General features: G+C 34.9%; 1 protein-coding gene across 3 annotated transcripts; it reads left to right on the forward strand.

Annotated features, from left to right (window-relative positions):
• The first annotated feature begins 769 nt into the window (after positions 1–769).
• gsk3bb (glycogen synthase kinase 3 beta, genome duplicate b) lies at positions 770–25,129 on the forward strand. Of its 3 annotated transcripts, none has more exons than XM_058788561.1 (12): positions 770–1,043; positions 1,369–1,540; positions 7,604–7,797; positions 7,934–8,017; positions 17,789–17,899; positions 18,241–18,371; positions 19,099–19,205; positions 20,060–20,157; positions 20,462–20,557; positions 20,800–20,986; positions 22,032–22,127; positions 22,220–25,129. In XM_058788561.1, the coding sequence occupies exons 2-12, from the start codon at positions 1,453–1,455 to the stop codon at positions 22,285–22,287; spliced, it is 1,260 nt and encodes a 419-aa protein (XP_058644544.1). In that variant the 5' UTR covers positions 770–1,043; positions 1,369–1,452; the 3' UTR covers positions 22,288–25,129. The 3 variants fall into 3 exon arrangements, with proteins under 3 accessions (XP_058644544.1, XP_058644554.1, XP_058644533.1); XM_058788571.1 differs by having other exon boundaries at positions 1,409–1,540; XM_058788550.1 differs by having other exon boundaries at positions 770–1,540.
• Positions 25,130–25,471: the final 342 nt, after the last annotated feature.

Here is a 25,471-nt window from a genome sequence, read left to right on the forward strand (position 1 = left end):
TTTTACTGGAAAAAGCTAATGGTTTATAATGGTATTTTAATGGAAACCATTGCTATTTCTGTGATGGTTTCTATTGGGCTTCTATTGTTTGTTTGTTTTTTAGCAGGGTTCTATCATTTTTTCTTTTTCTTTTCTTATTTTAATGTTGTTTTCTTGATAACATATTGTATGTTATTGTACCTTGAATAAAAAAAAAAAAAAAAAGAAAGAAAAAGAGGGGAGGGAGTATTTTACTGCGCTATCCTTCACTTTCCGGTAGGAGGTAGTGGTGGGAAACCTGACTAATTTCCGTGAATCGGTTCTTTTGAACAGTTCATTTTAAAGAACCAATTCAGGGATTATCTGCGTCATGACGACATTACGTTACCACGTGGTCCCGGCGTGGCTCTAAAACGTTACAATAAAGCCACATGTAAATACATATCGCTGTTTATTATGCTTTTTCGATGAAGTTTTATGTAAAAGAGTGTGTCCCAGTTCAGTCAGTTTGCTTCAATGACCCAACTCATAAAAAACATTATAATTTGCATTTACATTAAAAATCCAAGATTATTGATTTTCTTTTTTTCCCCCTGAATGAGCGTTCATAAACGTAATTACAGTAGACCTAGCTTTTATTGGTCAATATTTATGCAATTTGGCTTTTAAAATATTTACAATATCAGTTGAATCAAGAACAGCTTGGACCAGTCCGATTCGGGAACGAGTCGTTTTGAAAGATTCATTCAAAAGATTCGATTCACGATTCAGAATGATTCGTTCATGAGTCTCACTCCCATCGCTAGCAGGAGGCATCCAGAGCGGCTGTGTCACTCGGAAGGAAACATCTTCGTCAGGGATTCTGTGGGTTTTTTAGGGCTCAAGAAAAACCTAGCGACATCCTTCCCGTCATTTGGAAGAAAGGTGCCTGAATTATTTGCGTTTTATCGGATCTAGATCAATATTCACGGACTGATGCGGCCATGGCAAGTCTCGGTGTCAGCTTTATCGATACCCGCCTGCAACATCTGAAGGATACAAAGTGAAAGATAAATTATAATTGAGTAAGTTTATCTGATCTCGGCAGACTTCATCTGTGCGCATGCGAGATAACACTTCTGCGCTCTGGATATGCTGATGTGAACTGATATAGACTGAATGTCTGTCCAAGATAATGTGATTTTGTCTTTCCATAGACATTTTTCTGTGACATTATCATCGGCGAGTCTAAAACGGGGACTAATTTGTGCCATTTGCCTTGTAAAGTGTTTTTAAACGGCACATTTGATGGTTATTGAACGGATATCTTCATCTACAATCAGCTGACCACCTCTGAATTCATTGCATTGGAAGAGATAACCTGGAGTTTTCCTTTATTTGCTTAAACAGAAGCTTATTCGGAACCCAGATACTTCCTCTTGTGTTAAAGGAGCCTATAAGGATCGTGGTTGAACAGTTAACGGGATCTGGGAGATGTCAGGCCGGCCTAGGACCACCTCATTTGCGGAGAGCTGCAAGCCAGTGCCGCAGCCTTCAGCCTTTGGCAACATGAAAGTCAGCAGTAAGTATCAACATATACTACTCTATATCGCAGCCAAACATTATAAGATAAACAAGAAATTCACACTTGCTTATGATCAGGATGGATATTTGTTTGATATACAGTTTGTGAGCATCTGACATATAATCATGCTCCTAATGTAATGCTGCCTGGATCTCAAGGGATGGGTCAGGTCCTGTCTCTTATTATCAGATCCGCTCAATGGAAATACATTTGCTGCATTGTGCTCCAAGAAAGCACCCTGCCTGGGCATCATTGCACAGCTCAGTAGTTTATTCCAGGGAGGTTGCAGTGCCCAGACCTTTTTTTTCCCCCAGCAAGATAATGACTGCGTTAGCATGCACAAGAATTGTCAGATAATAATCAGATTTTTAAACATGTAATCATGTAAACACATCCACCTGATTACAAGCTAACTAAAACTTAAACTTAAGTTGAAATAAATGAAACATTTATTGAAATAAAAGAAAAGAAAATATAAAAAAAGCTTATTTTTTTATTTTTTATTTCAGCTGGTTGCCACATTGTTTAATTTGATGTAGTAAAAATAAAAATGAAAAAAAGCTACATAGACATTATTAAAAAACATAATAACAATGACAGAAACACACAGCACAATTATTAAAACTTTAACGAAAATAAAATAAAAGCAGAAAATAAAGCTAATTCCAAATATTAATAAACTATAATAATATCCCAATGATCACCATAACCAGATTAATCAAATATTCCAGGTTATAGAAGTCTGAAAAAGACAGGTGTCACATGTTATAATATTACAGCGTTTATTCTGATTAAAGTGTTTATGTGACCCAAGTGTGTGATTTAATCTTTTACAGATTTAAAAAAAAATAATTGTGTCCAGTTTTGGCAATTACATTTATATGATAAACACATGATCATATTCTGATATTAATCAGAATATTCCTGTATGGACACACAAAACTGTTATTTAAAGGGACAGTTCACCCAAAAATAAAAATTCTGCCATCATTTACTCATCCTCAGAAAGAGTTTCTTTCTTCTGTTGAACACACAAGAAGATATTTTGATGATTGCTGGTAACCAAACAGTTGACGGTAGCCATTAACATTTTTTACATATGGAAGTCAATGTCTACCGTCAACTGTTTGGTTACCCACATTCTTCAAAGTATCTTCTTTTTTTGTACTCAACAGGAGAAACTCATACAGGTTTGGAGGATGAGTAAATGACACAATTTTCATTTTTGGGTGAACTACCACTTTAAGAGCATAATCTGAGACCCTTTAGCTGGTTAGATTCATTGTCCTACCAAGGAAGATGTTCCTTGATGAGCTCAGAGCTTGTTTTAGTGCCCTGAGACCTTGAATAGGTATTGATTTATAAGCCATAAATGTCTCGAGGCATAGCTTACTACTTGATATCTCACTTACTTTCTAGCTGGATAATGTTTAGCTGCATGAGCTGTAAAATTGCCCATTGCCCCTCTTTGAACCCACGCCCCATGGTTTGATTGACAGGCCTCTCTCCTGAGCCTCAGCCCAGCTGGATCACTCATTTCCTGCACTAATGATGTGTATCTCACCACTGTGCTCCTCAGGAAAGGAGGATCAGAGGGATGTGTGTGACTCACCTCTGACTCTACCTCTTTTCCAAGTGCCTATACCTACAGCAGCTGTCTGTAGAGTCACAGTCAACTTAACAATAGGGAGGACATTCTGACTGGCACTGTAACACATCCATGTCTGTCTAATGGTGTTGAACCATAATGGAAACTCAGTGTTTCATTAGATTATTTTCTACTTGGGATTAGGTTTTGGAGAGTATAAAAGCAGACATGTACAGCTTGTATTTTCCCTCAAACAGTATATACAACAATGTAATTGCAAAACAAAAAATAGAATTTTTATTAAATTTAGTGCACTTAATATGTACAATATTGGAATATAAACACATCTAACTAATTCTATCATCAAGTTATTCTTCATTGCAATGTGCTGAAACACTTCTTTTTTTAGTTCCTCCTTTGATCTTAGAAATCAAACATGAAGTTGTTGGAAATTTATAAAGAAATGAATACATTTATTCTGTAGAGATGCATGAAAATGATCAAAAGTGACAGAAAAAAAACATTTATAATGTTAGAAAGATCTATATATCAAATTAATCCTTTTTAATGTACTGTTTATCACAGTTTTCACAAAAATATTAAGCAGCACAACTGTTTTCAATATTTCAATAATAATAATAAATCTTTCTTGAGCAGAAAATTGGCATATTAGAGTGATTTCTGCAGGATCATGTGACACTGAAGACTGGAGCAATGATGCTGAAAATTCAACTTTGCTTCACAGGAATAAATTACATTGTAAAGTATATTAAAATGGAAAATAGCTATTTTAAACTGTGTTAATAATTTACAATATTATTGTTATTACTATATTTGATTAAATAAATTCAGCCTTGCTTAGCATATAAGAGACTCCTTTCAAAAATCTTAAAACATCTGACCAACTATATATATATATATATACATACATATACATATAATTTTAGTTCAAAATATAAAAAATGCTTATTTATATAAGAAAAATCTATATTATGAAATAGGTGAGGATTTTTTTTTCTCTCGCATGCATGTGAGAGTATGTGCCGGTGGTCCTGTGGTTGATCTGATCAGCTGACAGCAAATGACTCCCAGCATCAGGCTTACCAGCTGACTCATCTTGCTGCCATAGCAACACCCAGGCCTGAGGCAGCATGACTTCCTCCACAGGGTGTGTCCTAAAGAGGGGCTACACCTGAGCATGTGACGCGCTCATTATCGTCACACGTCAAATAGTCCAGGTCTAGACGTGTTTGTCAGAGAACAGCAGCAAACCTCTCTTCATAGCTGCGAAATTACCTTTCATAGCTCGTATTAAAGATAATACCATGAACCTGTCCGAGCAAATTAGGGTTTAAACCTATTTAGAGCTATTATAGACCTCCTTAGGGTAGGTGTCTATTTAATGTGTATGAAATGAGCCTGGGAGGGACAGAAGTTTGTTCAATGGGTCAGTTGCACTGGTGGTGATCATTAATATATTGTTGACATTTTAAAAATATGTCTTTTCAGTGAACAAAAAGCTTGAAGAATAATATCTTGGTACCATATCGGTAGGTGTCAATTGGGAAATACTGGCAGATATTGGATATTTAATTGTGCTTTTTTTTTTTCTTCCAGATTTTACATTAAGATTACCTTTGCTGTCATTTAATGCTCACTTAAAAGTAATCTTTAAAAAAATATATACATTATAGTTCAAATTAATAGTATTGGTAATATGTGTTGGTTTTCAGTGAAGTGTCTCATGCTCATCCAGGCTGCATTTATTTGATCACAAATACAGTAAAAACAGTAATATTTTGATATATTATTACAATTTAAATGAAATGCTTTCTATTTCAATATATTTTTAAAATGTAATTTATTTCTGTGATTCAAAGCTGAATTTTCATTATCATTACTCCAGTCTACAGTGTCACATGATCCTTCAGAAATCATTCTAACGTGCTGATTTGCTGCTCAAGAAACATTTTTTATTATTAATAATGTTGTAAATAGTTGTACTAATTAATATTTTTGTAATATTTATTTTCCAGAATTGTTTTATTAAACAGAAAGTCTAAAAAACAGCATTTATTTGAAAGGTTTTGTCTTTAATGTCATTTGATCAATTCAATGCATTCTTGCTTGAATTCACATGAAATTCTTAAAAAAAAAAAATCTTTTTTGAATGATAGTGTAATATAAAATAATGTTGTAATACTGTTAAATGTAATATTTAATAAATCTCAAAACGAGAATCCATGTTTCATACTGTACATTTTAATGCCGTAACCTGAAAATAATTATTGGCTTATTGGTATCATTCAGGATTTTAATATTAGTGCAGCCAATTGAATGCATTGAACATTGGTGCCTCACAACCTGTTGTCATACGCTTCAAGTTAATTATGACATTCATCTTGACTAACATTCATAATAATAAAAACAAATATACAAGGGCTAATCATTGGATATTCATAATAAGTTCATGTTTCATTTTCATCTGTTCTTAACATAGTGGATGGCGAGGGATAATCATTTTGTATGTGAGATAATGTGATTAATGCTGAAAAGTCTCTTAGACCAGAGAAGATTAAGCTAAGCTGTGTCTTATATTAAATGCCTCGGTTTATCTGAATTGCTAAATGACTAGTCAGTTCGCGAGCGGGATGGTGTCAGAGGAGCAGAATGGGAAGATGATCTGGGTAAGTAATGGGCCGTGACTCAATTAAAATTCCATGCTGTGTAAGTTTGGGAGCCGAGATCTTTATTAGCTCATCTTGCGATTGTGTGCGCACACACTCACGCCCTCTGACTCATCACATTTGCCTCGTGCTGAACGCGCACTCTGTCTGCACTTTACTCCACGGCTCACCTGACCTGCCAAACACACACACACATACATGCTTATACTATTTCACTTAAATTGGCTTAGTTTGCCTGCAAACATGCAGCAAGACTGTTCACTGCAATAATGCATTTTTGTAATGAATTTCTCATACAGCTCTTATATGCAACACATCTGTCAAGCACCAAAAAGGATGTTATAAAGTGTCCTAAATCTGTACGTTAGCTTTGCGTTCATTATTACTTGAGCGAGCTGTTAATTTGAGATCCGGTTCGATACATGAACGAATCATTTTTTTTGATCTAGTTCTTGATCTGATTCACAAACCAGCTGAACGATTCGTTCATGAGTCTTTTCTCAAGTTCAGCTCGCTTGCTTGGTGATCCATTCGCTGCGGTTCTTTTCAGATCTTTAGTTACAGCTGTTGACTGTAAAAGACAGATAATCTTACATGAGTCATTTAGAAAGCACTGCTAATTATTCCCTTTATTTTTAAAGATATTTTTGTGACACCTGTGCTTAGATGCTCTGTGATGAATCATGATACTGTCTATACTGGTAAATCTGATATTTCTTTCCTTGTGCTTTCATTCTGTAGGGGGTGTCTGTAATAAACACTAAAGAACAGATTCACAATTGCTTCCCTTACCTTGATTTTTTTTTTTTTTTTTTTCCAGAAATGGGTCTGCTTGAAACTCAGCATAAACATTTTTTAAATGTATATTTAGATTTTTATATTTAGTGTATATATATATATATATATATATATATATATTTCTATGTTTAATATATATTTGTAATTTATTCAGCGTTAAATTGATCAGAAGTGACAGGAAAAATATTTCCTTTTATTACAAAAAATTCTGTTTCAAATAAATGCTTTCTATTCATTAAGAATCCACAAAAATATTAAGCAGCAAAAACTGTTTTCAACATTGATAATAAGAAGTAATGTTTTTGAGCAGCAAATCAGCATATTAGAATGATTTCTGAAGGATCATGTGACACTGAAGACTGGAGTCATGATGCTGAAAATTCAGCTTTACATCAGTGTAATAAATTACATTTTAAATCTGAAAAAGTTACTTCAATAATAATTCAGAATTGTTTTTATCAAATTTTTGGCATTTGGCCTGGACTAGATCGCTGGACTAGAAAAGGAAATTATCCATAATTTAAATTTACAAAAGTATTTAGTCAGTTTCCTATTACTTGACCGCAGACCAGGTTACACATGGTTATGCCAAGAAACCAGACCTTTGGTACACTTCAAGGTTCATTTAAAAAAAAGTTAATTTAATAGAGAGGAAAATACTCTTTTAATAGAAGAAATATGAATTCACAGAGAAGGAGAGAAAGTGAGCGCTGAGTTTCGAAATATATTTCTTCTTTATAATTGAGGACAGTTCCCATTTGTCCTCATATTTCCCATTTTCATGTTGTAAATCACTTGTTCAGAGGTGCGAAACCATGATAAGGTGTGAAGCGGATGTGTTTAACTCGAAAATGAGCTCAGGTGAATGAATCATACACGCAGGATCACACGCTAATGAGCAGAGAAACACCTAGAGAGCATGTGACCATGTAAAACAAGCCAGTTCATTACAAAGGAATAGTCACTGTACTTTCTCTCTCTCTTTAGGAGATAAAGATGGCAGTAAAGTTACAACAGTGGCTGCGACCCCCGGTCAGGGACCCGACCGACCTCAGGAGGTCAGCTACACGGACACGAAGGTCATCGGGAACGGCTCGTTTGGGGTCGTATATCAAGCGAAGCTGTGCGACACCGGAGAGCTGGTGGCCATAAAGAAGGTGCTGCAGGATAAAAGGTTTAAGGTAAGAATTTCTTTATTGTTGGTTTATCATTTAGTCTTAAAGTGACAAGTTTATCCTTATAACCATTTAGCGGTATATTGATGTCATTTCTCATGATTCTTTCTTTCTCTCTGTCTATAAATTGTTTTTGTATCAGAATCGTGAGTTACAGATCATGAGGAAGTTGGATCACTGTAACATTGTCCGTCTGCGCTACTTCTTCTACTCCAGCGGAGACAAAGTGAGTGCCACTTTTCTTCCCTCTGTTTTTTTCTGAGCAGCATCATGTGCCCTATAGACCAGAAACATGCTGTCCAGCAGTTTCCAGCAAATGCTCAAGGTCGTGGGATATGTATTCCTATGGTGCATCCTGAAGTGAGTAGCAGTCTGATATCTAACTTTTTAATGAGCTGTGCTTGCGAGGGACTGCAGCAGAGCCTTGCAGGTAGTTTGACTCTTGCACACTGAGTTACACTCTGGACACCAGCAAACTCATGCTTGGGAAAAAAAAAATCCAATAGAGTACGACCTTTTAGTCAAGTGTTTTTATTGAATAAATATGTAGAGTAAATAAAAATGTATTACAAGAAATTATATTTCACATAAGGAAACTTAAGCCTATTTTCTATGATTTTAGCTATATTTTTTATGATTTTGCTATATTACATTAATTAGTTTAATAAGCTGTTTTATGGTAATGTGTTTTTTATAGTAAGTTTTTGTGGCAAAATTGCCATGAAAATGGCACAATAAATAATAACAGGGTTTTTGCTGATCTTAAAAAGTCTTAATTCACCTTTCCACAAATTAAGGCTTAAAAAAAGTCTTAAATCGGAGCAGAAAGTCATGGATTTAAATGTTGCGTGCACTGCAAAATTGAATATCTTCCTCAGTGTTTTTGTTTCCTAGTACAAATCTCTAAGCATCTTAAAACCAAGGTACGTTTACTTGAGATGCAAATTGAACATATGAAGTCTTGTTTAGTTTTTTCAGAAATTAAGCAAAATTTATTTAGTTTATGTTTAAAACAATAAAACAAACATCTGTCAAGAGTTATGAATGAAATTTAGTTTTCCCTTTGAATTAGGATTTTTTTTTGAGCCCATTGGCCCATATTTGTTCTTGTTTTAATCATAAACTCAGTTTCGATAACTATCTCATAAGACTTCTTATTTTATGTCATTTTGCTTCTCAAGTATATGTATCTTGCTTAAAGAATCTTTAGACATTTGCACTGGAAAACAAGACAAAAATACTGATGATAAACTTTTTTTTTTTTTTTTTGCAGTGTGATTGGAAGGTACAGTAAAAATGTCCATATTCTAGTAGTTGAGAGCAGAGCTAGTTGAGCTTTTTATTTTTAAATCCATATGGTAAAAATAATGAGATCTTTTGGAAGTTTCAAAGTTTACATTGTTAATACAAGAGATTTACATTTTCCTTAAAAAGGTCTTAAAGGGGTTAATATGATTCTTTAGGGTTTTAATGAAAATAAGAAATAGTTTGGTTAAAATGTCTTAATAGTAGTGTAAAACAACACCCTGTCAAAAACAGCTCTGTCTACAGCAAGCTGTTTTATTGCATGTAGCTTTAAATGCAAATGAGCTCTGCTGACCCCGCCCCTATCTTCCGAGCCACTCTCTGAGAGATGGTAAACTTCAGCCGCATTCATTGTGAAACATGCTAAATAGCACATTATCAGGAAAGGTGATTTGCAAAGATTCATTAAAAAACCTTATACTCACTTCGTCTGTAGATGAAGCTGGATCACGAACGATTCGTGCAAAGATAGACGCATTCAGGTAGATCGGGGGCTCATTCCCTTCACAAACAAATGTAATCCACTGCGTCTTCAGTGGCTCAGATGTCGGGAGTAAATAATGACTGTGATGTTCATTATTACATCCAACAACAAAATACCTCAATCACTTAGGAGCCATTGTTGTTTACATCTGCTCCGGCGTCGAAACAATGGCGGACTGATGACAGCTCACTCAGGGCGGGTCTAAGGTAAGACACCAGTCCAGTCTGTGCTGAAACGCTACTGTCAATCAAACAATTGTGGGAGGGGCCTATCAATGTGACGTCACACAGACAGGAATCTGAGATCAGCTCGATTTGAGAAAGGCGAAATGATTTAACGAGATAAAACAAACAAACAAACAAAAAAAACTGGGTGGATCTTTATCATTACAGGATGGTTGTGTACACACACTGCCGACACACATTTCAGTTTACTCATTAACAGCTTGTAAAAGTGCATGTCGCATCCGATGACCCATTTGAAAAGTCTTAAATTTACCTTTATAAAACTCTCAATAAATAAATAATCAATCTTAATAGTGCTGTAGTTTTTTACTTCATGCATATATTTATTCATGACATTTTTATACTTTTGAATATTTTTTTGTATATATTTATAAACATATACATTTCATTAAAAAGTAAGATATCTCAACCCGAAAATAATGAATACATAAATATGAACGGTACTATAATTTTTATGCAACATATAAACAGGCTTTTTCTTTGTATTTCTTTATTTGGGGGGACTTTTGCGAGGTTCTCCAGTACGTTATGAACAAATTGAATGAAATATACTTTACTGTCCCAGAAGGGAATTCCATCTAATGGTGCGGTACACATACAAAACACATTGTCATTCTTCTTCAAATCATTATATAAATAAATCTATAAATAATATGCACAAGCCTACAATACATACACTAGAAGACATCTGCTATCCAAACAGGGTGGTATTTTTGTTGTGATTTACAGCTCAGGCTGCTCATGCCCTCCAGCGCTGACCTGTGGATGGGATTTCTGTTAATCCTGTGATAGCCCCGTGAGCAAAACCTGTCACAGCTGTGGCCAGTGACAGCTCAGTAGGAAACTTTTGATTGATGAGAAGCTAAACTGTTAGACCAGCCCTATTTTTACTGTATGACAACAAGCTCTGGCTCCTGTGCAGCCATCCAAAGGAACAATGTGTGTGTGTTGAGAGTTCACCGAGTTCAGGTCTATGGGAGTTCAGACTTCTCTTTTAATGTATAATCTGTAAACAGATCACACAAATAGGATCGGAGTCTTGTCAGGATCCTATAACGAGAATGCTATAGCATTACATACCTGAGAGTAGGTTTTTACAGAGTAAAGTTTTAACTTTACAAGCTGCAGACATCCAAATTCAACCATTTCTTGCTTTTGAGAAAGAAGAACAAGGTACCACAATGTAACCCAACACTAACCATGTTCATATATGCATAGTTCATGTCAAAGGCAGTCCACTTCAGCCAGGAGGGCCGCATTCATATATAAATATAGATTGCTGCTCATGCTTTGGCTGTGGTTTGGAAAATGATTGGTTGTGAAACTTGAGAATTTTTCTGAGCAAATAGGGTCTGTTTCATCCACATGCTCCTTTGTTTCCCTTTACGTCTTGGACTGAGTGAATTCAATTGAACTGTCACATCAGTCAGAAAAGCAATCAAGGACCTTTCCATGACTAAAGCAGTGTTTAACAGTATATTTTTTTCTCTGTGCTGACTTGGGCCAGAAGTTAGGATTTTCAATACTACTTCCTCAAAAATATAATAAATACATATTTTTAATAAGTTTATATGTGCATATCTCTATTAATACACTTACTTTTGCTAAGATTTTTAATGTTCTTGAAAGAAGTCTCTTAGGTTCTCCAAGACTGAATTTATTTGGTACAATAAAAACAGTAATATTGTAAAATATCATTACAATTTTAAATGATCTTTGTTCTATTTAAATTTTTTTTTTTTTTTAAATGCAATTTATTCCTGTGATGCAAACTGTGTCACATGATCCTACAGAAATCATTCTAATATGCTGCTTAATATTTTTGTGCATTCTTTAATGCATAGAAAGTTCAAAAGAACAACATTTATTTGAAATATATTTAGTCATTTAACAAACGCTTTTATCCAAATTAACTTTCACATAAGGGCAATAGAAACAATCAAACCAACCAAGAGCAACAATATGTAAGTCCCGGTTAGTCTAATGCATTACACATTTTTTGTATATATGTATATAATAAATAAAAAGAAAACAAGTAGATAGAACAAAAACAGAATAGAATAGAGTGTTAGTGTTAGAGGGTCAAGGTTTTTTATAAATAAAAAGTAAACAATAGAATAGAATAGAATAGAATAGAATAGAGAGTGCTAGTGTTAGAGGGTCAAGGTTTTTTTATAAATAAAAAGAAAAGTATATAGAATGGAATGGAATAGAATAGAGTGTTAGTGTTAGAGGGTCAAGGTTTTTTATAAATGTAAACAATAAAATAGAATAGAATAGAGAGTGCTAGTGTTAGAGGGTCATGGTTCTTTATATTTAATAAATAAGAGGAGACAAGTAGATAGAATATAGTGTAATGTATAAGAGTGTTAATTTTAGTGTTAGAAATCTTTTGTAACATTATAATGTCTATTTGATCAATTTAATGCGTCCTTGCTGAATAAAGTATTTGCTTTAAAATAAAACTTACTTCAAATTTTAAAATCGCAGTGTGTATGTGTATTAAGCGCTAAGATTTCTTAACCAAAAATAAATAAATAAACAAATACTTTTTTTTGTTGGAAAATTATGGAATAAAGTTTGAAACGTATATACATTTTTAGCCCATTCAAACTGGTGCTTCCAAGACAATCATAAGTCATTTTTGCAGTTCGATAATTCTTAATCGGTGTTAGCCAGATCAATCAGGTTACCATGGCAACATATTTAAATCAACCGATTTCAACCACAGTAATCAATATCACAAATTTAAACAGGCATATTGTTTTACCAATGCTGAACCCGAACCCAGGCCATCCTAATGGTGGAGCCACGTAAAGACTGGTTTATTCCTCCGTAAACCAGTTCAGTTCACTAAATGTCAGCCATCTAACCTAAAGATGCACATACGAAAGGCCGCAGGGTGTATGGTTACTCTTGAGTTATTCTTACACACACCGGCAGGGCTTCTCTTTTGTAACAAAGACAGAAAGGAAGAAATAGAGAAAGAGATCATGTGTGAGGGGTGCTTTGAGAAGCATAAAAGAAAAGAAACAGAAAGTAGGATGCTGCCAGTCGTGATGGATTGAAGGGATACTCTGGCCTGAAACATACTTTACACCGGTGTATTAATTCAGGAGTCAGGACACACACAATGCCTTGAAACACTGAAAGTCTTGGTCATATGGTCTTTCAGCAACAAAAGATACACAGCTGTTTAAACATTTGGGGTCAGTACATGTTTTTGTTTTTATATTAATTTCTAGCAAGGATGCAACTTTATATCACAGTTTCCACAAAAAATATTAAGCAGCACTGTTTTCAGCATTAGTAATAAGAAGAAATGTTCCTTGATCAGCAAATCAACATATTAGAATGATTTCTGAAGGATCATGTGACACTGAGGACTGGAGGAATGATGCTGAAAATTCAGCTTTGCAGCACAGGAATAAATTATATTTTAATATGTATTTAAATAGAAAACTGTTATTTTAAACTGTAATAATATTTCACAATATTTCTATTATATTTGATCAAATAAATCCAAAAATACTGACCCAACTCTTTTGAATGGCAGTGTATGTGTCACTTTCCTCCTTTTTTAAAAAAACTGATCGTCCTGTTCATTTAACTCACTTCGTGATTATATAGTTTGTTTTGTTAAGACACTACTTTTTACGTAAGTATAAGCATATCTGCAATTTGAAGGAAAGTAATGCTAATGTAATGAAATATGTTAGCACCACAGTAAGGCAGAGACATGTTAACCTGATAATTTAGCTTGCGTAGAGTATGTTTATGGCCGGTGAAGCGGGTGTCTCATTGACGGGCAGTGAGAGCAGGGCTGTCTTCACCGGTTTAACTCTCCATTCCAGCACGGTGACATAGTGTCTGACCACTGCGACTCCGTCCCGACGGCTCCCCTGGTGTCACAGAAACAGGATCAGTTCAGTTATATAACCCTGTCCAGACAGAACTCTCACCCGTTTACTCATGCTTGGCAGTGGGGTGGTTGAATCAAAGTTCATGGATATTAGCTATCATGTCACCTTATAGTCAAGAGCAGAAATGCAATCTAGACTCAGTAGTATGCAACTGCGAGCTACATTTGCTAAAATTTGCACGGCTAATGTATCCCACAATGCAATGCGGTTGTCTTGACCTTCCAATCTCTAAATATTTCTTGACCCAATATTTATTTGGACTGCTAAAATATAAGACATTTTTACACAAACATGGATTAAAAGTCAAAAAGAGCAATATATCTGTTTCTGATATCCTAACTTTTAAACATCAATAATTGAAAAATATACAAATGATATGCAAGTGAAGAACACTTGACATATTTCTCCCTGAATTCAAAACAGAAAATGGTAATAAATAAATACACACACACACACACACACACACACACACACACATACAGTCGTGGCCAAAAATATCGGCACCCTTGGTAAATATGATAAAAGAAGGCTGTGAAAATTAATCTGCATAGTTAATCCTTTTGATCTTTTAATAAAAAAATTCCCCAAAATCTAACCTTTCATTGGATAATAAGAATTTAAAATGGGGGGAAATATCATTATGAAATAAATGCTTTTCTCTAATACACATTGGCCACAATTAACGGCACCCTTTTATTCAATACTTTTTGAAACCTCCATTTGCCAGTTTAACAGCTCTAAATTTTCTCCTATAATGCCTGATGAGGTTAGAGAACACCTGACAAGAGATCAGAGACCATTCCTTCATCCAGAATCACTCCAGACCCTTTAGATTCCCAGCTCCATGTTGGTGCTTCTTCTCTTCAGTTCACTCATTTTCTATAGGGTTCAGGTCAGAGGACTGGAATGGCCAGCAGAAGCTTGGTTTTGTGCTCAGTGACCCATTTTTGTGTTGTTTTTGAGGTTTGTGTTTGGATTATTGTACGGTTGGAAGATCCAAACATGGCCCATTATAAGATTTCTAACAGAGTCAGTCATTTATTGTTTTTTTATCTGTTGGTATTTGATAGAATCCATGATGCCATGTGTCTAAACAAGATGTCCAGGACCTCCAGCAGAAATATAGGCCCACAACATCAAAAATACAGCAGTATATTTCATTGTACACATGGGGTACTTTTTATACCCGTGTTCACCGAACCCATCTTGAGTGTTTGTTGCTAAAAAGCTCATTTTTTAGTTTCATCTGACCATAGAAGCCAGTCCCATTTGAAGTTCCAGTCGTGTCTGATAACTGAATATGCTGGAGTTTGTTTCTGGATGAGCGAGGAGAATTTTTCTTGAAACCCTCCCAAACAACATGTGGTGATGTAGGTACAGTTTGACTTTTTTTTTAAGGTTTTCTGACCCCGAGACTCAACTATTTTCTGCAATTCTCCAGCTGTGGTCCTTGGAGAGTCTTTAGCCACTGAAACTCTCCTTCTCACTGTGCATTAGGACGATATAGACACATGTCCTCTTCCAGGCAGTTTCGTAACATTTATGTTGATTGGAAATTCTTAATTATTGCCCTGATGGTGGAAATGGGAATTTTCACTGCTCTAGCTCTTTTCTTAAAGCCACTTCACTAATTTGTGAAGCTCAATTATCTTCTATCTATCTATCTTTTGCTGCACATCAGAAATATATTCTTTGGTTTTTCTCATTGTGATGGATGATTAAGGGAATTTGGGCTTTGTTTTCCCTCCTATTTATATTTCTGTGAAACAGGAAGCCATGGCTGGATAATTTCTTAATAAAAGATCAAAAGGATTAACAATGCAGATACATTTTCAGAGCCTTCTTTGATAATATTTACCAAGGGTGCCGGTATTTTTGGCCATGACTGTGTATATATATATATATATATATATATATATATATATATATATATATATATGATTCTAGTGATAACAGAACTCCAATCATTTCACTGTTTGTATTACTCCTCTTTCAGTATTTCTCACAGCGATCGTCATAGTGGATATTTTTCTAATAAATAATACACAAATAAATAAATTATCATAAAAATGTATTATTTTTATGCATATTTTATGCATATACTACCATTTAAAATGTTTATCCTTGCATATTTTGCACTGTTTCACAAACCTTTTAAAATATAGTAGACATTAGTACATACTGTACATCATGAAGTATGCTAGTGTTTGCTTTTTATGGCAGATGTTACAATATCATGTATTTTAGCATAGTTGGAATGCTATATTGACCAATCAGCATCAATGATATTACGGATCTCTCACAAAATGTGTAAAACTTTTGTCTTCACTCATTACCAGTGTAAAAGCACCAGCATGGAGCCTTGATACTAATATTTGTCATTTAGCAGCCTCTTTTATCTAAGGATTTGTATGTGTGCATGAACGGCCAATCACAGCACAACTCAGAAACCACTCGACCAATCGCAGGGCAATCACAGAGCTGATGTCACTGTTGCGAGGCATTAGTTGGCTCAGTGCCTTTGGCAGGTTAATTTTCCAGATACATTAAGGAGTTTATGTCTCTGGGGGGGCAACGGAGAGAGAGAGAGAGAGAGAAATAATGACTGTTTAAATAGTCTATGTGTGACTCATGTGTGTTGAGTCTCAGACCCCCTTTTCCTCTGTAAAGACCACCACTGATATGTTCTGGTTATCCACATGTTCCAACGAATATGGGAATGAAATAAACACTCAGGTTTAGGGGTAGGGCATATTGTATGACCAAAAATCCAAAAACAGTAGAGTAATATTACACTTTCGTTCAAAAGTCTGTGGTCTGTAAGATGTTTTAATGTTTTCGAAAGAAGGCACATATGTTCACCATGCCTGCATTTATTTGATCAAAAATACAGTAAAAATAGTAATACTGTGGAATATTATTATGATTTAAAATAACTGTTTTCTATTTGAATATATTTTAATTTATTCCTGTGATGCAAAGCTGAATTTCAGCATCATTACTCCAGTCTTCAGTGTCACATGATCCTTCAGAATGAATTCTAATATGCTGATTTGCTGCTCAAGAAACATTTCTTATTATTATTATTATTGGTGTTGAAAACAGTTGTGCTGCTTCATAATTTTGTTGAAACCGTGTTAATTGTTTTAAGGATTTTTTGATGAATAGAATGTTCAAAAGAACATCGCTGATTGAAATACTGTACAATATGAAAGTCTTTGACCAATTTAATATGCTGTTGCAGAATAAAAGTTTTTTTTTTTTTTTTCAAATAAACAAGTTACTGACCCCAAACTTTTGAGCAATAGTGTATATCACTGTAATGGTATATATTTAAATTTAAACTAAAAATGACTTATATATTACATAACCAAATAGTAATTCTAAATGTAAGGCAAGGCAATTCAAGTTTATTTATATAGCACATTTCATACACAGTGGTAATTCAAAGTGCTTTACATAAAAGGAAGTAAAATAATCATTAAAAAAAATAATTATAACTTTTAAAATGATTTAGAAATTGATTTAAAATTAATTTAAAAACAGTTAAAAATAGAAAATGATTATACATAAAATACAGTGCAGTCATGTAAATGTATTGCTTATTTATTTTTGGATAATCTGGTGAGCCATGTTGTTGCATATGAAGTAAACGAAACACATACCCGTGACCTTCTATATTCTACATCTATATCACACTTATCTGTCCAGAAATGATAATTCTGTCATTATTTACTCGCCCTCATGTCATTCATGTCAAAAGAAGATGGGAGCCTAAATCAGTTTTTGTTCCCACTGACTTCCATTCTGTTTCTTGTCAATACAGTGGAAGTCAGTGGGAATCAGAAGCTGTTTGGTTACCAGCATTCTTCAAAATATCTTTAGCGTTCTGCAGATTAAAGAAAGCCATACAGGTTTGGACTGACATGAGAGAGAACAAATGATGACAGAATTCTGGGTGGACTATCCCTTAAAGATGTTTTCTAGATATTAACCTGCTTCCTTTCGTCCCTCACCCGTCGTCTTCTTCACACCCACAGAAGGATGAGGTGTATCTGAATTTGGTGATGGACTACGTGCCTGAAAACGTGTACCGAGTGGCCAGACACTACAGCAGAGCCAAGCAAAATCTGCCCATGGTCTATGTGAAGGTAACATCTCTTAATAGAATCTGACATTATTCACTATTCTGATGAAATGTGATTTTTCAATGCAGGTATAAGTTGGTTTGTTGCTGGTTCAGCTCATGAACCAAAGCTGCACAACGTACTTAATGAAACCAGTCAACTAGTAACATGGATTTTGTGATGTAACTTGGTGAATCGTGGTGGTCTTGCTAGTTTAGATATACTGGCTGGATGTATGAGCAGGACTTTCTTGTTTTCATGAGTGTTTGCGCCATGTTCCATTCTGACCTTTACGGTGGAATATTTTGTAGATCTCAGCTTGCAAATTCTGCTGTATTAAAGTCACTGTTTATGTGTGTTTTCAGCTGTACATGTACCAGCTGTTTCGCAGCTTGGCGTACATCCACTCATATGGGATCTGCCATCGAGACATCAAGCCGCAGAACCTCCTGCTCGACCCAGAGACAGCTGTACTCAAACTCTGTGACTTTGGAAGGTGAGACGGGGAAATTAGGTGCTGTCATGCATATAACATCTGGTGGAAAGTTAACAGCACTTGTATAATAAATTATCATTTTAAAATATATTCAAATTCAAAACAATTATTTTAAAGTGGAAAAATATTTCACAGTTTTACCGATTTACTTAATTGTTGATCAAATAAATGCAGCCATGGTGAGCATAAAAAAAGTTTTACTTTTAAAATGCTTTATACGTTTGTGTTTCTTTACAAATTGATCATTTGGAGTGAATAGCAACAAGTGTCTATCATGCACAACATGTGAACTCAAAAGCATCCCAGGATGCACTTCATGAAGTTGGTTGAGGGAATGAGGACAATGTGAAAGAAAGACGTTGCTTGTGTGATGTGGTACCTTTACTGGAAAACTTCATCTGGCAATTTTACAGCAACTAAATAAGTCTTGTGTGAAAGTGACTGTTTCATGGATCAAATCCCATCATCAGACACATTTAGCTTTGAGCATTCTGATCTAAATCTATGACTGACTTTGATTAAACTGAAGTTTTGTTCCTCCGTAGTTAACAAACATTTGGATGTAGTTAGTGTTTGGCTGTTTGGCGATAATGATCATGATTATTGCTCTTGTGATGATAATGTGTCCAATGATGATGGCTGTTTTGATGTAGACGCGTGTTGGTGTAATTTCTGTTTATGTCTAATTCTCTCTGTCTGTGTCTCACGTTTGGTCTGTCTCCTGCAGTGCTAAGCAGCTGGTGCGTGGTGAGCCTAATGTTTCCTACATCTGCTCGCGCTACTACAGAGCCCCTGAGCTCATTTTCGGGGCCACGGACTATACTTCCAGCATAGGTAATCAAATGCTCTTTTTATTCTAAAACTTTTTAAACTCCACCACCAGCATTGGCGTACAAATGCCAACTTTATTTATCAAAAAGATTCAGTACCATACAAAATCCTGTCCTGTTGCAGTCATAATAGAAACAGGACTTAATATTGTACAATAGATTCATTTCAGCTTGAGTGTTACATTAAGTAAGTCATTGTGTCTTTGTGCTGTGGTGTCAAAAATATATATTTGGGATTTTTTATGGGTTTTTGAAAGTCGGTTATTTTCACCAAGGTTGCATTTATTTGATCAGAAATAAAGTAAAATAGTAATATTGTAAAGTATTCTTGCCATTTAAAGTAATTGTTACTATTTGAATATGTTTTCAAATGTAATTTATTCCTGTGGTTGCAAAGCTGAATTTTCAGAAGCCATTAATCCAGTCTTTCAGTCTCTAGAAACAAGAGATGCATTTTTCTTCAGGATTCTTTAATGAGTAGAAAGTTCAAAAGAACTGCATTCATTTGAAATAGAAATTATAATTGATAATTAATATTATAAATGTCTTTACTGTCACTTTTGATAAATCTAATGTGTTCTTGCTGAATAAAAGTATTAATTTCTTTAAAAAGGAAAAAAAAAAAATTGACCATTTACTGTTTCAGACATATTAAATGATACGATTTCAAAACTGTTAAAACTACATGCATCAAAAATCCATATTGCAGTGATTTCTAAATGCTTGAGTGAATCACAACTCTAATAAATGCTAAAAGACATGCTAATGAGATGTGATTGAATACATTTGTGCAGCTAATCTTTGTTGTAAGAAGTGTGAGTGCTGTAATATTCAGTGTTTGCCTTTGTTTCCATACAGACATTTGGTCGGCGGGCTGTGTACTGGCCGAGCTGCTGCTTGGACAGCCGATTTTTCCTGGTGACAGTGGCGTCGATCAGCTCGTTGAAATCATCAAGGTATGGAAGTATGTGTGTTGCATAAGAGTATCTTAAATAATAAAAAAAACTTGTTTGTTTTTGCTGAAGTGTCTCATTATGCACTTTTCTAGTATTAATAATATTAATAAAAGCAATTCTAGTGTTATAATGAATCAATGGAGGATAACCTTTATTCTGAACATGTACTTCAGCAGTTGCAGTGCACTTTAAAGTAGGAAGGTTTTTGAAATGCTGTCAATCGTTTTATGGTTCATCAGCTGAAAAAAAAAAAAGAAAGTCACTCTGAAAGTGATTCCAACTACACTAAACTTGTTTCCTCCAGGTGCTGGGAACTCCTACACGAGAGCAGATCCGGGAGATGAACCCAAATTATACTGAATTCAAGTTTCCACAGATAAAGGCACACCCGTGGACTAAGGTTAGCATGAGTGTTTCCATGTGTTTCAAGCTTTTTTTATTTGTTATCAATTTAATTCTAGACTGTGATTCTGGTCTTTACAACCGTCTTATTTTACAAATGAATTGCTCACCTGTGACTTATTTAAAATAGAGTACAATTCTATTTCCAAAAAAAGCATTTTGTACAGTCAAAATTTTAAATCATTATACAAAAGTTTGTATAAAGCATTCAAAAGTCCTGCGTTGTTGTCCATATGTTAGGTTTTCCGTCCCCGGACCCCTCCGGAGGCGATAGCTCTGTGTTCCCGATTGTTGGAGTACACGCCTACGGCTCGATTCACTCCTCTGGAGGCCTGCGCTCACACTTTCTTCGACGAGCTCCGTGAGCCCAACCTCAAGCTCCCGAATGGAAGAGAGCGGCCTGTGCTGTTTAATTTCACTACACAGGGTATGCAGCACAAATGACCATGATTGAGTTCATCTTTTTGATGCATTGTAACAAGTATCAACTGATTTTAATAGCAAATGTACACCATCGTTCAAATATGTGGGGTCGGTAATAGTTTTAAAATGTTTTTGAAAGTCTCTTTGGCTCATTAAGTCTGCATTTATATGATCAAAAATGCAGTAAAAACAGAACATTTAAAATAACTGTTTTCAATTTGAATACATTTTAATGTGTAATTTATTCCTGTGATGCACAGCTGAATTTTCAGCATCATTAGTCCAGTCTTCAGTGTCACATGATCCATCAAAAAAAACCAAAAAAAAAACACAAAACGAGTCATAAGTAGCACGGCAATAGTTGTAGCAATACCCAACAATATGGGTCAAAATGATTGATTTTTCTTTTATGCAAAAATCATTAGGATATTAAGTACAGATCATGTTCCATGAAGATATTTAGTAAATTTCCTACCGTAAATATATAAAAACTTCATTTTTGATTAGTAATATGCATTGCTAAGAACTTAATTTGGACAACTTTAAAGGCGTTTTTCTCTATTTTGATTTTTTTGCACCCACAGATTCCAGATTTTCAAATAGTTGTATCTCGGCCAAATATTGTCCGATCCTAACAAACCATACATCAATGGAAAGCTTATTTATTATTTATTCAATTTACAAAATTGACTTTTATGACTGTTTTTTGGTCCATGGTCACATATGATGATTTGCTGCTCAAGAAACTTTTCTTACTATCATCAATGTTAAAAGCAGTTTTGCTGCTTAATTTTTCAATTTTTCATTTTTCTTTCATGAATAAAAAGATTAACGAAGATAATCTATTAGAAATACAATCTTTTCTACCATTATAAATGTTTTTTACTGTCTGTTTTGATCAGTTTAATACATCTTAATCGAAATTTGAGATTTCTTTCAAAAACAAAAACAAAAAAATCTTACTGGCCCCAAACTTGTTTTTGAATATTAGTGTTTTCACTTGCATAATTCTGTCTTTTGCACTAATATCCATTACATTTAATTATCAGAGTTGTCCAGTAACCCCTCGCTGGCCTCCGTACTTATTCCTGCACATGCTCAGAACCAGGCGGAAAACTCTTCCCAGTCTGCCTTGGCTGCAACAGGTCAGTTTTTCACCTTCGGCCCCTCACAAACCCCAAGACTGTCCTCACCACCTCCTTTTTTTAAATATTATAACCTTCTCTTACTCTTCCAGGTGCCAACAGTGGTGATCGTGGTCCGAACACCAACGCTGCCTCTGCCACCCCTAATCCTTCAACTTGAACCCCATCCACCCGACAATGGGCCACTTTTACGCTGCTGCTTATTAGCCACGCCCACTCCCGGGGTCAAAGGCGTGGCTAAAACTAACCGAAAAGCTCATGATATGATGGATGCACCAAACCAAACCTTCCTCCAGTCATTGTCTTTGTTTTTATTATTATTATTTTTTATTTATTGTTCTAAATGACGAATCGAGGGCTCAGAAACACCGCCTCAGGATTATCTACGGTGATGTTTGACAATTCTCTCTCTCTCTGTCTCTCTTTTTCTCTATATATACACTTATATAAACCGTTACACATACAAATAAGTTTTCATATGTCTACTTTGACATTTTTTAAAGGGAAATCTGTATGCTGTAGCCGCTGCTTCTTTTATAATTGTCTCGGGCCCCTTTGCTTGTCACCTATGGGTAGAGACAAAGACTTTGAATATGAGCTGACACAGACGGCGCAGGTGGGATACAAGAAAGCTGGTTTCTGATTGGTCGATACGACCAAATCTTTAACAGCATGGACTGATTTCCAGGGCTTGTGTACATTCTGTAGACTATGTGAAATATATGCTAATGACTTTTGCCTTTTCCCTCAGTATTGGGCAGATATGTTGTATGCTTAAGCTGTATGCTGCTGTGTGCTGCTGTGTACCTCATTGTTTTCCACCACTTTTGAAAGAGTGACATTATCCATTCGTTTCCTGCTCGTCTTCCTCTTTCCCGTTGTATAATACTTCACTGAACTCTACGGATGTTGACACACGTAATATCGGATCATTTTTTTGTGAGCGAGTGTGTGTGTGTGTGTGTGTGTGTGTGTGTGTGAGCGCATGCTGTAAGTCTTATGTCTAAAAATACTGTATGCTGATTAGTGAGCTAAACGAAATAAGCACGAAATTAAGGAAAATAATAATCAGGACCTTAAAGGGATAGTTCAGCCAAAAATGAAAATTCTGTCATTAATTACTCACCCTCATGTCCTTCCAAACCCTTAAGACCTTCGTTCATCTTTAAGTTAAGTAATTAAGTAATTTGTGTTCCGAAGATGAACGAAGGACTCGCGGGTTTGGAACGACATGAGGGTGAGTAATTAATGACAGGATTTTCATTTTTGGGTGAACTATCCCTTTAAAACTGAACATATGAACAGGTTTCTGCACCGCAAATTCCAGCCTAAAGAAAGAGATGTCGGGTTTAGTTCTCAAAATCGTGTCATTTTGTGTTAGTATTTAGCAGGAATGAGCAGCTGAAAGCGGTTTGAAACCCTTAACCATCTGGACTGCTCCGTCAGGGAAACTGACACTAATGATGAGGCTGAAGAAGATAAGCTGAGAACGCTTTCTCTACAGTAGGCCTACATTCGCTTCCATTTCTTGTTGTTTTTCTTCCTCTCGCTCTCTTTAGTGTCCCCTAGTGTTAGTGGAAGTGCACAGCCGAGGCTGTTGTATCTTGTTCCTCCGAACACAGTCGTGAATTAGTCCAGAAGAGTCACTTCAGACTTTATGTCTCCCAAAAGTGCTGTTGAAAGAATATCCATCTGTTTTGTTGCACAGTTAAAGCGATAATTCACCCATATATGAAAATAAGCATTGTTTGCTCACACTCAGGTTGTTAAGTTAACTATTTCTAACTCTCAAATACTGTGTTGTGGTCAAATTTGAAGACACTTAGTTTCACTGAAATAAAACCTAATGTGACACCCAATGTGATTTGCCATATTTTAATATACAGGAACAAAATTGAGATTTTAAAGCTGTAGCTGAGAATGTTTTTGCCTTTTTTTTTTTTTTGTAGCTTAAAAGTTGATCTCCAACCACTTTCATTGTATGGAAACGATTCAGCATCTCAGTAAAATTATTATTATTTTATTTATTTATTTACTTTTTTCCTACATGAAAGAAAAAGTACAATATGAAGGAGAGTAATTGATGACAATAGTTTTTGGGTGAATTGTCCCTTTAATGTTGTTCTTTTGAACTTGTTTTTAATTACCAACTATTAAAATAATATGATATTGTATGAAGGTGCTCCATCACTCTCAGTATAGCGTGTATTGAAATGATCATTTGTTTAAATAATGTATGTTTGGCGAAGGGAACTTGAGATAAATTTTTGTTCAGGTCAGTTCACTGTCATAGCAGGGAAAATAGATTTAACATTGTTTTTCTTTCTTTTCTTTCTTTTTTATGCTTTTAACTCAAGGTTTCAGAATGACTTTCTCTTAATCATCCTCTTGTTGGAGGAATTTATTGTACGTTCTTTTAACTGATATGAAAAATCTTATATTTACAGGGTTTTTTTAAAAATCATTTTTGTTTTTTATGATAATATGTGAGAATACAGTGTCATGTATCTACAGTATTAACAAATTATTTTGCAATGTATTTTTGATTTGTGTTTGGGGTTTTGTAAAATACTTTCAGCAGCACTTAAAGGGAGTGATGTCATGTAGCACGACAACCTTTTTCATAAGCTTTATTCAAATGTTTTTAAGTACATCCTTGCACATAAAGCCAGTGCTGTTGGCAGTCACGTCGCTTCACGATTTCCTCAGCATGTAAAGTATCACATTTCTCAGTGACTCATATTTGAGACGAATATGAGATGAAAGGGGAAATGGAGAAATATACAAACGTGACTGTTGGTAGCCATAAGAGTTAAACAACAGCTACCAAAACGTAAAACATAAACCTGAAACAGCTATTGATTATAATTTTGTTTTATTTTTCTCTTTACGTGACAGTATGTTGAACGTTACACTGATGTGTGTTCTGTCTCTTGTGTGTTCTGGTTCAGAGAAGTCACCTGATACTGTACTGCATTGAATAAAGTGTATTTTAGCCTCACTCCATCACACTGCTTCTTCTCTCTTTATTGCTGAATGTTTTTTTTTCTCTAACACCTTTAAGTCAGGAAACAGTATAAATTAGTCAAAGATTTAACTCTCATGTTGTTCCAGACCTGTATGTTTTTTTTTTTTTCTATATATGGAACACAGAAGATATTTAAACGTTGGAAGCCATGTGGACAAAAAAGAAACATTCTTCATTTTCGAGACATTCTTCAATTTCACAGAAGAATGAAAGTAAATGATTTTTTGGTAAACTATCACTTTACAGTGAACAGTTAAAAAAAAAAAAAAACATTCTTGAATCATATTTGTCTCTTTCATCAGTCACGAACAACAAT

The sequence above is a fragment of the Onychostoma macrolepis genome, chromosome 01, assembly GCF_012432095.1.
Source record: "Onychostoma macrolepis isolate SWU-2019 chromosome 01, ASM1243209v1, whole genome shotgun sequence".
Lineage (NCBI taxonomy): Eukaryota > Metazoa > Chordata > Actinopteri > Cypriniformes > Cyprinidae > Onychostoma > Onychostoma macrolepis.